This window comes from Colobus angolensis, unplaced genomic scaffold (assembly GCF_000951035.1).
Source record: "Colobus angolensis palliatus isolate OR3802 unplaced genomic scaffold, Cang.pa_1.0 Scaffold78, whole genome shotgun sequence".
NCBI lineage: Eukaryota > Metazoa > Chordata > Mammalia > Primates > Cercopithecidae > Colobus > Colobus angolensis.
This window is the reverse complement of record NW_012121598.1, coordinates 7,408,915-7,422,191: the sequence shown is the minus strand read 5'-3', so window position 1 is coordinate 7,422,191 and position 13,277 is coordinate 7,408,915. Positions and strand designations below refer to the sequence as shown.

Here is a 13,277-nt window from a genome sequence, read left to right as displayed (position 1 = left end):
GTGATGAGCCATTGAAAATAATTTCGAAGTCTTATTTGTAAATGAAACCATTTTTTAAATAGTTTCTTTTTTCTTTTTTTCCCCCCCAAATTGAGGGCATAAGATTCTATCAATGACTTTCTTTCAATTTAAGGAGTTTAGCGATTCTTATGTTGTAAAGAACAATGTTACGATACATATCTCGTAAAATACAATTTTAAAAATCGTATCATTTACGTAGTTTATTTTATATGTTATTTATTAGTTATCTATTACTCCAAAAAATTACCCCCAAATTTAGCAGCTTAATTATCTCGCATGGTTTCTGAGAACCAGGCGTCTAGGAGTGGCTCCGCTGGGTGGTTCGGGCTCAGGTGGTTTGTGAGGTTGTGTGAAGATGTTGGTTGGGGCTGTGGTTGCTGACAGCTGGACTGAGATGGAGACTTACTTCCAGGGTGCCTTGTTCACATGGCTCTTGGCTGGAGGCCTCAGTTCCTCACTATTGGACCTGCTCACAACATGGTAGCTGGCCTCTCCCAGAGTGAGTGATCCACAAGAAGGGGCAGAGGCAGGGTCATGCCATATTTCATGACCTGGCCTCAGAGGTGACATTGCTTCTGTTGTATTCTGTTGATCACACAGAACAACCCTGATATAAAGAGGAAAGAGACTATAGAAAAGTGTGACTCTCAAGAGGCTGGAATGATTTGGAGTCCAAGTCTCACTTGGAGTCTGGCTCCCACAGCTTAGTACTTTTGATGTCTATTTTTATGTAACATGTATTGAACATAAAGCTATAAACTGAAGTCACATGAGATATTCTATAGGCTGGTTATGGTGGCTCATGCCTATAATCCCAGCACTTTGGGAGGCCAAGGCGGGAGGATCACTTGAATCCAGGAGTTCAAGACCAATCTGGGCAACATGGTGAGACCTCGTCTTTATAAAAATAGAAATAAAAAATTAGCTGGGCATGGTGGTGCGTGCCTGTAGTGCCAGGTACTTGGGAGGCTGAGGTGGGAGTATTGTTTGGGTGTAGGAGGTCAGGGCTGCAGTGAGCTGAGATTATGCCACTGCACTCCAGCCTGGGCAACACAGTGAGACCCTGTCTCAATAAAAAAAGAGATATTCGGCCTGGCGTGGTGGCTCATGCCTGTAATCCCAGCACTTTGGGAGGCTGAGGCGAATGGGTCACCTGAGGTCAGGAGTTTAAGACTAACCTGACCAACATGGTGAAACCCCATCTCTACTAAAAAATACAAAAAATAGCAGGGCGTGGTGGCGGGAGCCTGTAATCCCAGCTACTCGGGAGGCTGAGGCAGGAGAATCACTTGAACCCAGGAGGCAGAGGTTGCAGTGAGCTGAGATCTTGCCACTGCTCTCCAGCCTAGGCAACAGAGTGGGAGTGTTTATTTTTTTCTCAAAATCTTATTCTTTCCATAAATCATATTTTTATGATCAGCATAGTTTTCCCCCAACCCCTGCCTTGTGCTCAGTTTTTCCAAAAGCAGGTTGGTTTGCTTTATTTTATAACCCTTGTAAAACTGGATATACTCTAGAGAATCCACAGCCTGTAATGTCTGTGTCAGTTTTGCATTTGATAGGACACATGTTATTACTCTCCTGGATTACCTACAAATCTAGTATGTCACATTGCACTTGCTTTTTTTTAAGATCAAAATACATTTATCACATGTATTTTACTATATTAAAGAAACACTGGAAAATAAAACAGATAAAAACCTTTTACTCCCACCATCCTGTCACAACCATTATTATTATTTTTTGTTTTGCTTTTTTCTTTTCTTGAAATAGGGTCTCACTCTGTTACCCAGGCTGGGGCGCAGCTCACTTCAGCCTTGACCTCCTAGGCTCGAGTGATCCTCCTGCCTCAGCCTCCCAAAGCACTGGGATTATAGATATGAGCCACCTTGCCCTGCCCGTTATTATTATTTTAGAGCACTTCTTTCTAGTCTTTTTCAAGAGCTTATTCTTACAAGGTGCTTATCAGGATATCCATGTTGCTCTCTAGCCTTTTGGGTTCTTTTTTTTTTTTTGAGACGGAGTCTCACTCTATAGCCCGGGCTGGAGTGCAGTGGCCGGATCTCAGCTCATTGCAAGCTCCGCCTCCCGGGTTTATGCCATTCTCCTGCCTCAGCCTCCCGAGTAGCTGGGACTACAGGCGCCCGCCACATCGCCCGGCTAGTTTTTTGTATTTTTTTAGTAGAGACGGGGTTTCACCGTGTTAGCCAGGATGGTCTCGATCTCCTGACCTCATGATCCACCCGTCTTGGCCTCCCAAAGTGCTGGGATTACAGGCTTGAGCCACCGCACCCGGCCGCCTTTTGACTTCTTAAATCCAGACAAGGTAGGCTCTGTGTTGGGTTTTCTGTCACTCACATGCTGCTGTTGGAAGGGAGGACCTTCAGCAGGACTGGGCACACCCTGTCCATCCTGCTCTGTTCCAGAGCTGGAAGAGGTGGATGTGGGTGTGGGGAGGAGGCTGGAAAGCAGGAAGCCTCTGGAACAGACTTGGGCTCATCAGCAGCCTTCCTGCTTAGATGCAGGAGAGTAATCACCCCAGCCACGTGGGATTAAGGCTTGAGGGTAGAAGCATATTTTCTGTCTTGGTACGTAGGCCCCTGCACATAAATCTGTGCTCACCGAGGAGACCACACTTAGTTTAATGAGACCCCAGAGCACACAGTGGGTGGCACACACGGGGACTCCAGAGCACACATGGGGGGACAGGCAGGCAGTGAGGTGGAAGAAGCCCCTAACGTGGTCACTGATGTGGGCAGTGCATGGAACCAGTCCCCAGCCATTAGGGGCTCCAGGTGCGGAGGACCCCATGATACAGGCGTGTGGCCCCACTCCAGTTTCTGTGCTACAGGCTTACCGAATCCACCCCACACATTGTGTGTGGCCATTTAGGCAGAAATTAAGACCAGAAGAACCAATGTGCTTTGGAATCTCAGAAGGCCCCAAACCACCAACTTTGACCTTGCTTCAGGGTCCATCTGCCATGCATGGCGTTAACGCAGAAATCTTCCATCAGATCATGCAAAGCAAGCAGCTGTGTCACTGCAGATCCGATCTTGCTTCTGCCCTTAAGTGATGTTTTCCATCCATATCTCTGCCACCTCATTCGCCAAAATTTGGCCCCAAATGGCTTGAGTTATTAAAAAATCAAGCCTGCCATAGAGGCTGTAGATTTCCCATCCCTGAAGATCCAGTCTCCTTCCACTGTCTGCCCAGCAACCTGCATGCCACTGTCTGGGCAGAGGACTGCTTTGCAGGGACCAGGGCTCACATGGATTTACCTCTAATGGGTTTTCATTACAAATAGATGATGCTATAGTCACAACCCACACCCACGGGAGACCGCAGCTGGGTTGCAGTGAAAGTGGCAGCATTCTCTGTGGCAGGGCCAGCTCTGCGTTCACCCTGGCAGGGAGCGCCGTTTGCCTACTGAACAGCTGCCCACAGGGGTTCCCACCACGATGGCGCATATTGCACGTTGTTCTCAGCGTAGGTGCGAAATGTCAGAGCTGGAGCTGTGACATCTGTGAGCCCCTGGAGGAATTAGACTGATCTCAGGCCCATTCAGCCCCCTCCACAGCTGTCCCTGGCGGAGAAATGGACAGGGAATGGGGAGAGGGGTTCCTGGATGGTGCCGCAGGGACCATGGGCTCCAAAGCAAATGGGAGAAAGAACAAAGTAGTGGAGAAGTTGTGGGAGAAAAAGATTTATTATTTACCTGTCAGGTCCCTAAAGGTAATGTCAGGTTTATCTTTCCTCTGTATAATTTGTTGACATTTAGGGTATGGCAGGTGATGATAGTGTACCAACAGTTTGTGCATGGTTTGTAAATGGTATGAAAGAAGTGTCTGTGTGTTGTTTCCTGTTGTTGTATCTTTCCAAGGAATGTAAGGTTGAAATCCTTCAGCTCCACTGGGACATCCAGCCCCTCCCGCACTCACTCCGATTTTTTTCATGGAAGGTTAGGGGGTCTTGATTATCCAGATCCTCATTCCGGCTTTCCACTTCACACTGCCCTGCTGGACACAGCTTTTATGAGGAATTCTCAGCAGTAATATGTAAGAACTTGACAACCTCTGAACTGTTTGCTCTTCTCCCTCCAGGATGGGAAGGTGATCGTGTGGGATTCCTTCACCACGAACAAGGTGAGGCATTGTTCCCAGCCACATTAGGCACTTCAGAACCCCAGCCTAGTTAAAGGTGCTCTGGTCCAGCTGCCCGGCCCTGTCCTGATTTTTCTCCAAGTGTCCCTGCAAGCAGTTTTCTCGAGGGATGGCCCATCCGTGTTTGAACAGCTCAGCCAACCCACTGCAGCATTTATTCCCCTCTCACCCCGAGAGGACTATTAGAGCCACTATAGGGGCTGCCAGTACCAACACAGAAATGGGCAGAGCATGGAAAACTTGCGTCCACATGTGCAACTGCATGTACTATTTGTCTTCTGAGCGATAAGAGGCACCGAAATCCTCCATTCCCTCCCCTCTGTTTGACCAGACTCCATAGCCCTGTGGGAATGAACACATGGAGGGTGGGGAAGATGAGGCTGCAGTGGGATTGGGCAGAACTACCCTGTGATGCAGTCTGATCCCCCTTGCAAGTCTGGTCTGGGCATGCACAGCTCAACTTAGATTTAAATTTTAGCTCTTAATGAAAGTTGAAGACCAAAACCTATGTGCAGGTATGCTGGCACACCTGCATTGCATTGGCATTTACAGCAAAGAGTATTGTGTATTAAGTAAGAATTCCTATGTTTATTTAGAAAGCCTTCCTTTATGCTGTGAAAAACGTGAGACCTGTCTCTGTCTCGTGGTGAACAGCAGCCATATTCCGCATTGTCGGAGGTGTTTAGTCACTGTCGTGGGAAGCAGCTGGTGACATGACCTGATCAAGTGAGGGGCCAGAACCGTTTTGTAGAGTCGAGTCCCTAATGGTCAGTCTCCTGGGGAATACAAATGACAGCTTAACAATTTGCGCAGGGCTTTGCTATACAGCGCCTAGCTCCTTGGAAGCCTCTGTCTCTCCCAGAACTCCTCAGCATCTTCTGGACTGTGCAGGAGTGTAGTTGCTTCTGTTTACACCTTATCATGGCTTAGAGCACAGACTGATTTCTGGGGAGCCGAGGGTGCCACTTGTGGCCCGTGGCAGGGAATACAGCCATTACTTGTGAGGAAGGGGGCCTGGGATACCCTGTGCTGACAGTGGCTACCTCAGCTCGTTCTCTGGAGAGCAGTAGATTATTCTTGGCCTCTGAAAGCCTACAAGACTGCTATTGATAATAGTATTTGGGCAGGCAGTATCGGGGCCTGTGTTTCCCCACAAAAACACATAGAACAGAGAAGAAGGCCAGCACTTGAGTGTACATTGGAAGCATGAAGAACTAAGCGCGCCCGTCCCTGGCTGCTGGCTGGCTGAGTCACCCCTGTCCTCCTGCACGCAGATATGCAAACAACAGAGCCATATTTCCAATACATCTGAGCCTGAGGTCTTATTCCCATGGGAGACGTGGATCCTGGTCCTGGTTTCACCACCACCAAGATGTGCGACCGCGTGCAGGCCAGCCGCTTGTGCCCACGGTGGTTCTTACTCTCCTCTGTGAAGCCAGAAGCCAGGGACTGTCGCGCTTAGTTCTTAATATTTCCATTTTACCAGTTCTCATTATCTGTGGGCACAACCGTAGATCGCCCTCCCCTCCCCGCACCCATTCATACCTTCCCTGGGATGGTTTAGGTCCCACAGTGGACACAGGCTCTTGCAGACTCACAAGTAAACAAACTGAAAATACATCTATAAAAAGTCATTCCAGAATATATTTTGAAAATGGAGATCAGAGTAAACAGGGAAACATATGTATCTGAAAGGAGATTTGGGCATACCTTTCAAAGCAAAGGGGCCCTGATACTCAGGCAGAAGAACAAAGGGAGTATGACATTAAGAAGGAAGTAAAACATGAAGGGTTGTTTTGTTTTGTTTTGTTTTGCTTTTGCTAGTTGAGCTTTTTAACTTTTCGAATATGTGACATAAAGTTGATTATGAGAGTCCCCTCATAAGTCTTGAGCCCATCTTTACCCTCTACCACTTCCTTTTGAAACTGTAATGTAATTCAGTAGGCATCTGGTGATTTTATTTTCTAAAATTTAAACATTAAGATTTTTGTGGCCAGGCACAGGGGCTCACACCTATAATCCCAGCACTTTGGGAGGCCGAGGTGAGAAGATCACTTGAGGTCAGGAGTTTGAGACCAGCCTGGCCAACATGGTGAAACCCCATCTCTACTAAAACTACAAAAATTAGCCAGGCGTGGTGGCACATGCCTGTAATCCCAGCTACTCAGGAGGCTGAAACAGGAGAATTGCTTGAACCTGGGAGGCGGATGTTGGAGTGAGCTGAGATTGTGCCACTGCACTCCAGACTGGCAATAGAGTGAGACTCCATCTCAAAAAAAAAAAAAAGAGTTTTGTGTGGAAGTGCTAGTTGTCCACTCTGTGCTGTGTTTCAGGAGCACGCGGTCACTATGCCCTGCACGTGGGTGATGGCATGTGCTTATGCCCCGTCGGGATGTGCCATTGCTTGTGGGTAAGTTGGAGCTACAGCAGCTTTTCAAATTTTGTGTTAACCATAAAATACTGTTCTCTTAGCAAAAACAAGCAAACAAGAACTCGTAGTTTTTGTAGTTTACTTGTGAAGCAGCATGCTAAATCCTTCCCTGAACTTGGTCAAAGGAGAAACCGGAAGCCGGCACAGTGGTGCCTGCTTGTAATCCCAGCCACCTGGGAGGCTGAGGTGGGAGGATCACTTGACCCCAGGAGTTCAAGTCCACCTTGGCAACAAATCAAGACCCCTATGTCTTTAAAAAAAAAAAAAGAACCATAAAACTCTCTTTCATAATTATTTTCATTACAAACTGACAGTATCTCAAACCTATTTCATCTCTCAAACCTATCTCCTTTCTCAAATGCTTTTGGCAGAACTATAAACGTTGCAAACATTTTGGAAAGCAATTTGGTAATGTCTGTCAGAAGCCTTGAAAAACTGATAGCCTTTGATCTGGTGACTCCACATCCAGGAACTCATTTGAAAGGAATGATCCAAAACATAGAAAAGCCATATGGACAATGACATTAGTTGTAGTATTTTTAAAAATAAAGCAAAAAACACCAGATGTGATAGCTCTCGCCTGTAATCCCAGTACTTTGGGAGGCAGAGGCAGGAAGATCACCTGAGCCCAAGAGTTTGAGACCAGCCTGGGCAATGTGGTAATAACACCTTGTCTCTACAAAAAAAAAAAAAAATCTAATTAGCTGGATGTGTTGGTATACACCTGTAGACCCAGCTATTCTGGAAGCTGAGGTGGGAGGACTGCTTGAGCCTGGGAGGTTAAGGATGCAGTAAGCTGTGGTCATGCCACTGCACTCTAGCCTGGGTGACAGAGTGAGACCCTGTCTCAAAAATAAAATAAAGAAAAAAAAAAAAAAGAGGAAGAAAAAAGGAACCAACATACCCATCCAGGAAAACTTAAGTGAATTGTGGTACATGAATTGAATGGAATATCATACAGCCATTAAAAAGGAAAATTCTTAATTACACTATGTGAAAAGGGCATCAAGATTACTAGGAAGAGTGTGCCTTATTCCCTATTCTCCTGGAGCTCAGTTTAACAGGTTTGGCAATGAGAACCGAAACCGACATAATTCCTGGTCCCTGTGTTGAACAATTCTGAGACCATTCAAAATATTTCTGCAACAATATCTCAGCCATGTTTTTAAAAAGAGGCATATTAGGCCAGGCGCGGTGGCTCACGCCTGTAATCCCAGCACTTTGGGATGCTGAGACGAGCAGATCACGAGGTCAGGAGATCGAGACCATTCTGGCTAACATGGTGAAACCCCATCTCTACTAAAAATCCGAAAAATTAGCCGGGCATGGTGGCAGGTGCCTGCAGTCCCAGCTGCTCGGGAGGCTGAGGCAAGAGAATGGTGTGTACTGGGGAGGTGGGGCTTGCAGTGAGCTGAGATCGCGCCACTGCCCTCCAGCCTGGAAACAGAGCGAGACTCTGTCTAAAGAAAGGAAGAAAAAAAAAAAAGGCATATTATAAAGGCTAGAAGGAACTATACCAAATAAAATAGTAGTTCTTTCTGGATGATGGGACTATGGGAATTTTTCTCTTTATAATCAGGAAGAAAGAATTTTATTTTAAAGAGGAAAAGCCCGAGTCCCCAAGCAAACGTTTTGGAGCCCTCTTCAGCCAGTCACACCAACCATCTTCTCCAGTGTCCCCACCCTTTGGGTGGATGCACTGGGGACATATTCTCATTCTTCTTCCAGTGGCCAAGACCACATGTCCCTTTGGAGCCCATGTTCACATACATGTATTTCACTTTTTTTTTTTTCTGCGATGGAGTCTTGCTCTGTCACTCAGGCTGGAGTGTAGGGGTACGATCTCGGCTCACTGCAGCCTCTACCCCCCAGGTTCAAGCCATTCTTCTGCCTCAGCCTCCCAAGTAGCTGGGACTACAGGCATGCACCACCATGCCCAGCTAATTTTTGGATTTTTTTTTTTTAGTAGAGATGGGGTTTTACCATGTTGGCCAAGGTGGTCTCGAACTCCTGACCTCAAGTGATCCTCCTGCCTCGGCCTCCCAAAGTGTTGAGATTGCAGGTGTTAGCCACTGCACCTGGCCCATATTTTTTAATTTTTAAAATAGCTCAAAAGTGGATTATGTCTCCACTTTATAGGTGGATGCCAGTATTTATATAAAATTAATTACCATCTACTTCCTAAAAGGATAAGAGGTGCTATAATAAAAGATATATATGTAAACATATATATATATACACACACATGTATATATATATTTGTACTACATGTGTAACACATCTATTAGAGAAAGCAAGCAAGGGAGAAATAGGCCACAATTACAAGGTTGGTACAAAGGAGTTTAGCCAACTACAGTTAGCAGGCACAGTTCCAAGAGTGCCCCTTACTTCAGATCCTGGCTGCAAATTTGAGGGTCCCCACAACCCCAGGAATTCTCTAAAACGACTCGCCAACTCATGAAAGTGCTGTACTTACTACCATAGTTTTATTACAGTGGAAAGATACAAATTAGAACCAGCCAAAGGAAGAGACCCCTGGGGCAGAAGCCAGAAGGCATCTAGACATGGAGCTGCCAGTCATCGTCTCCCTGGGGTGGTCGCTGACAGCGTTGTTTCCTCTTGGCCACGGTGTATGATAATACATGCAGAGTACTGCCAGCTGGGGAAGCTCCTCTGAGCCTTAGGTGTCCAGAGGTTTTATTGGGAGCTTGACCACACACTGCCTGTGTGGTTTACCTTTAGTCTCCAATCTCTCTAGAAGTTCAGGCAGATACCTTTAGTCTCAAGTTCCTCTGGAGATCAGACCTGATATGACGCATTCGAAAGCCCCCATCATAAAGCACATTGTTAAACTGGTGGCCAAAGCCCCCAAGCAAACCAAGCCACTCTTACCGGGGAGGACATTCCAGGGGCCCAGAGATCACTTCCAAGTAGCTGAAGGCAAAAGCCAGACCTCTTCTGCAGTGTCAGTTCTTCACTACTCAGTAGGAATCATAAGTTCTCCACATTTTTTTAAATCCTAGGGTAATACGTTTCTAATTGGACATGAATTTTAGCAGATGCATAGAGCTGGGTGTGTTACATAATCCTTCAGTGTCCAATATTGAACTATTAGATACGTAGTTCTAAATTGTAGAAAGAATATATTGGGTAGGCCCTTCTGCAGTGTATAGTGAATATGATAACAGTGAACAACGTCTTCAGCAGTAGTTTAGGAAATGATGCTGTGGCTGTTTCTTAATTTTACCCTCACTAAATGGAATGCAGTGCAAGAATTCCCATGAGGGTAGTGAGATGGAAGGAAGAGAGCGGCATTACCAGGCCCAGATAGATAGCTTTCTGGTAACTTAGCTTGGTGCAGACACAGAGTTCAGAGTGGAGGGATGGCTGGCGCCCTGATCTTTGTCATCTGTTTCCCCACCCTGCCATGTGGGGTGCTAGCACCTTTCCTGGCTGCCTCACTGGCTGTTACAAGGGCCAAAGCAGAGAAAGTTCAAGGTATGAACACTTATGAAGGTATTTTTTAAAGTATGGGAGTCTAGTTGATGAGAGAGCATCAAAGATGAAACTAATACTCCTTATCGCAGGTAGAAGTACCATCTCCCCTTCCCAGACCTTTCCCAAAACTGCTAAGAGCAGCTGTGATTCATTTGAGTTTCTAGTGATAAGTCTGACATAACATTTCCCAACCATGACGTATGACATCCCTGCAACTGTATTATCACATAGACCTGCACTGATGCCACATTCTCTAAATGTCATCGTAGGTAATAATGGGGTTATTTTTTATCTTAATTTACCTGGCTCCTGGGTCTCTCGCTCAGTTGTTTCCAAACTTGAAAGCTAAAACCCAAATGGTATTGGCACAATCCCCTTTCCCCAACAAATGTGTCAATTGATTATATATACAAGTATTTCTTATTTAAGAGCCGTGTCCCCAAGAAGCTTTCAGTTAGGTATTGTATACTTACTAGGAGCTCCTGTGTGCAAGGCACTGGGCCAGGTGTCGTCATGGAATTCAAAGATGAATACGTAACCAAGATCACAACATTAGTTGGGTACTAAAGCAGAGATTCAACACTGGATGCATCACCCTGCAAAATCTTCCTGCTTCTCATACCAATGCGAATAACCCTAAGTAATAAGTATCTCAACAGAAATTACTCAGGACGGGGAGGACAGATCCCAGCTCAGGGGTCAGGGAGGACCACAGTCCACAGCATGCTTGTCCCTTACCATAGCCTAAGTGCAAATCATTCTCTGCACATTCTTTTTTTTTTTTTTCTTTTTTTTCAGACAAAGAGTCTCACTCTGTTGCCCAGGCTGGAGTGTAGTGGTGTGGTCTCAATTCACTGCAACCTCTGCCTCCCAGGTTCAAGCAATTCTCCTGCCTCAGCCTTCCAAGTAGCTGGGATTACAGGTGTGTGCCACCTCGCCCAGCTAATTTTGATATTTTTAGTAGAGGCAGGGTGTCTCCATGTTGGCCAGGGTGGTCTTGAACGCCTCACCTCAGGTGATCTCTCTACCTTGGCCTCCCAAAGTGCTAGGATTACTGGCATGCGCCACCACGCCCAGCCTCCTCCGCACATTCTATAAACAAGTTTGCCAGAGCTAATTACTGGAAAGAAACTACCCGAGAATACACCTGTGCATCTCCCAAGACGCTGGAAAAGCAGAAGGAACCCTTGGCTTTCCCAGTGCCTCAGAAAAAAGTGACCCCATCTTAAATATTGTTCCCCACAAAAAGAAAGCAGAGCACCTTAGAGTAAGGCTGGGGTTAGGTCTCTGGGGGGAAAAGAATAAAGTGAGCCTAGGATATTTTCTTGTTCTAGAAAGCAAAGGAACATTCAAGGACCAATAGGCGTCATATATAAAAAAAAACAAAAACAAAACAAAAGAGGAGCTGACTTGAAGAGGCCCCAAATTTGGGGTAATTTGAGCAGCAAATGTATTAATGATAATCATGGATCATGATACAATTAAGAAGAAAAATTTATGGGTGTACAGTGATGGTGGGAAGGAGGATTCTTCATTACAGAAAAACACCAGCTAATAAATACAGAAGACATTATCAAAATAAATCACCCTTTTGCACCCCTAAAGTAATATTTGATTCAAGCAAGGGTAATCATGCAAAGTTTCTGTATGAAAGTGGTTGAGGAAAGGATATTTTTGTGGTCTCAAAATACCACACCACAGATTATTACTGATTATGAGCAAATTACCTTTACCCTGGAGATATCTAGTGGTCCACCTTAACCAAGTAATCAAAGTTGGCTTCACCAATCTTGGAAGAGACATTACAAGCCTTCTGACATGAAGCAATAAGAAAGAAGTACACAGCAGCACCTTGATACTCTTATTGCCAGAATGTTCTACAGTACTTGAATCTAACCATTAAGAAACCATCTGACAAATCCACCATATGCGACATTTTATACACAGCCAATCTAAGATTTCCTGTCATGAACAACGAACAGTAGGTAGAGTCTGTTCTAGATTAAAAGATCTTAAAAAGACGTAACAACTGAATGCAATATGCGAGCCTTGGTTGGGCCCTGGATCCTGGCAACAATCGGGGAAGATTGAATATGGCTGGCTTATTGAGTGATGTTATGGAGGTTTTGTTGATTTTCTCAAATGTGATAAGGATGTGGTAGATAGGAGACTGTTCTTATTTTTAGGAGATGTAAATTTGCAAATGGAAGTGTTCAGAAGGAAAATGTCATATCTGCAGTTTGCAGTCAAATGGTTCAGAATTTGCTCCTGCAGATTTGACAAAATGTTAAGTCTGTGAATCTAAGGGAAGGGATGTGGGTATTCAGTATACTTTTTTTTTTTTTTTTCAGTTTTACAGTAAGTTTGAAAATCTTCAAACTGGCTGGGCGCAGTGGCTCACACTTGTAATCCTAGCACTTTGGGAGGCCAAGGGAGGATTGCTTGAGGCCAAGAGTTCAAGACCAACCTGGGCAACATAGCGAGACCCTGTCTCTATTTAAAAAAAAAAAAAAATCTTCAAAGTAAAAGTTGGAGGAAGGGTTACAATATATGATACTGCTAAAGAGAATATGTTGAAAAGTTTATGTGATTGGGAAAGTAGACACATTTTCTGTTACTCTGCATTAACCTTTGGTACTTCTTTCTTTCCATCCTAGTGGTTTGGATAATAAGTGTTCTGTGTATCCCTTGACGTTTGACAAAAATGAAAACATGGCCGCCAAAAAGAAGTCTGTTGCTATGCACACCAACTACCTGTCGGCCTGCAGCTTCACCAACTCTGACATGCAGGTAAATAAGCGGCCCCCGGTGTCAGGTTGACCTGCCAAGGAGCACTAAAGAGGAGCAGAGAGGAGAGGAAGCTTTTGGCATCTCTCTGAACAAGATGGGTGTGCGCCAGTAGTTTGCTCTAAGGGGAAGCTCCCATTGTTTCTCATCAGTTATTATTATGATTTTTAATAACATGAGAAAGTTGGGGCTAGATTGTTGATAGAGTTGAGATAAACTGCATGGCATATTGAAAATCCTCCTCTGGGCCGGGCGCGGTGGCTCAAGCCTATAATCCCAGCTCTTTGGGAGGCCGAGACGGGTGGATCACGAGGTCAGGAGATCGAGACCATCCTGGCGAACACGGTGAAACCCCATCTCTACTAAAAAATACAAAA

The 13,277-nt window shown here is 45.3% G+C and overlaps 1 protein-coding gene across 1 annotated transcript in view; it reads left to right on the top strand.

Moving 5' to 3' along the window:
• The first annotated feature begins 840 nt into the window (after nt 1–840).
• Nucleotides 841–13,277, top strand: part of GNB5 (guanine nucleotide binding protein (G protein), beta 5) — a 32,446-nt gene continuing 20,009 nt past the window's right edge. Inside the window, exons 1-4 of the mRNA XM_011928632.1 lie at nt 841–906; nt 4,125–4,166; nt 6,518–6,594; nt 12,771–12,903. Of these exons, the coding sequence (XP_011784022.1) occupies nt 904–906; nt 4,125–4,166; nt 6,518–6,594; nt 12,771–12,903 (255 nt within the window). The 5' untranslated portion in view covers nt 841–903. The remainder of the gene's footprint in view (nt 907–4,124; nt 4,167–6,517; nt 6,595–12,770; nt 12,904–13,277) is intronic.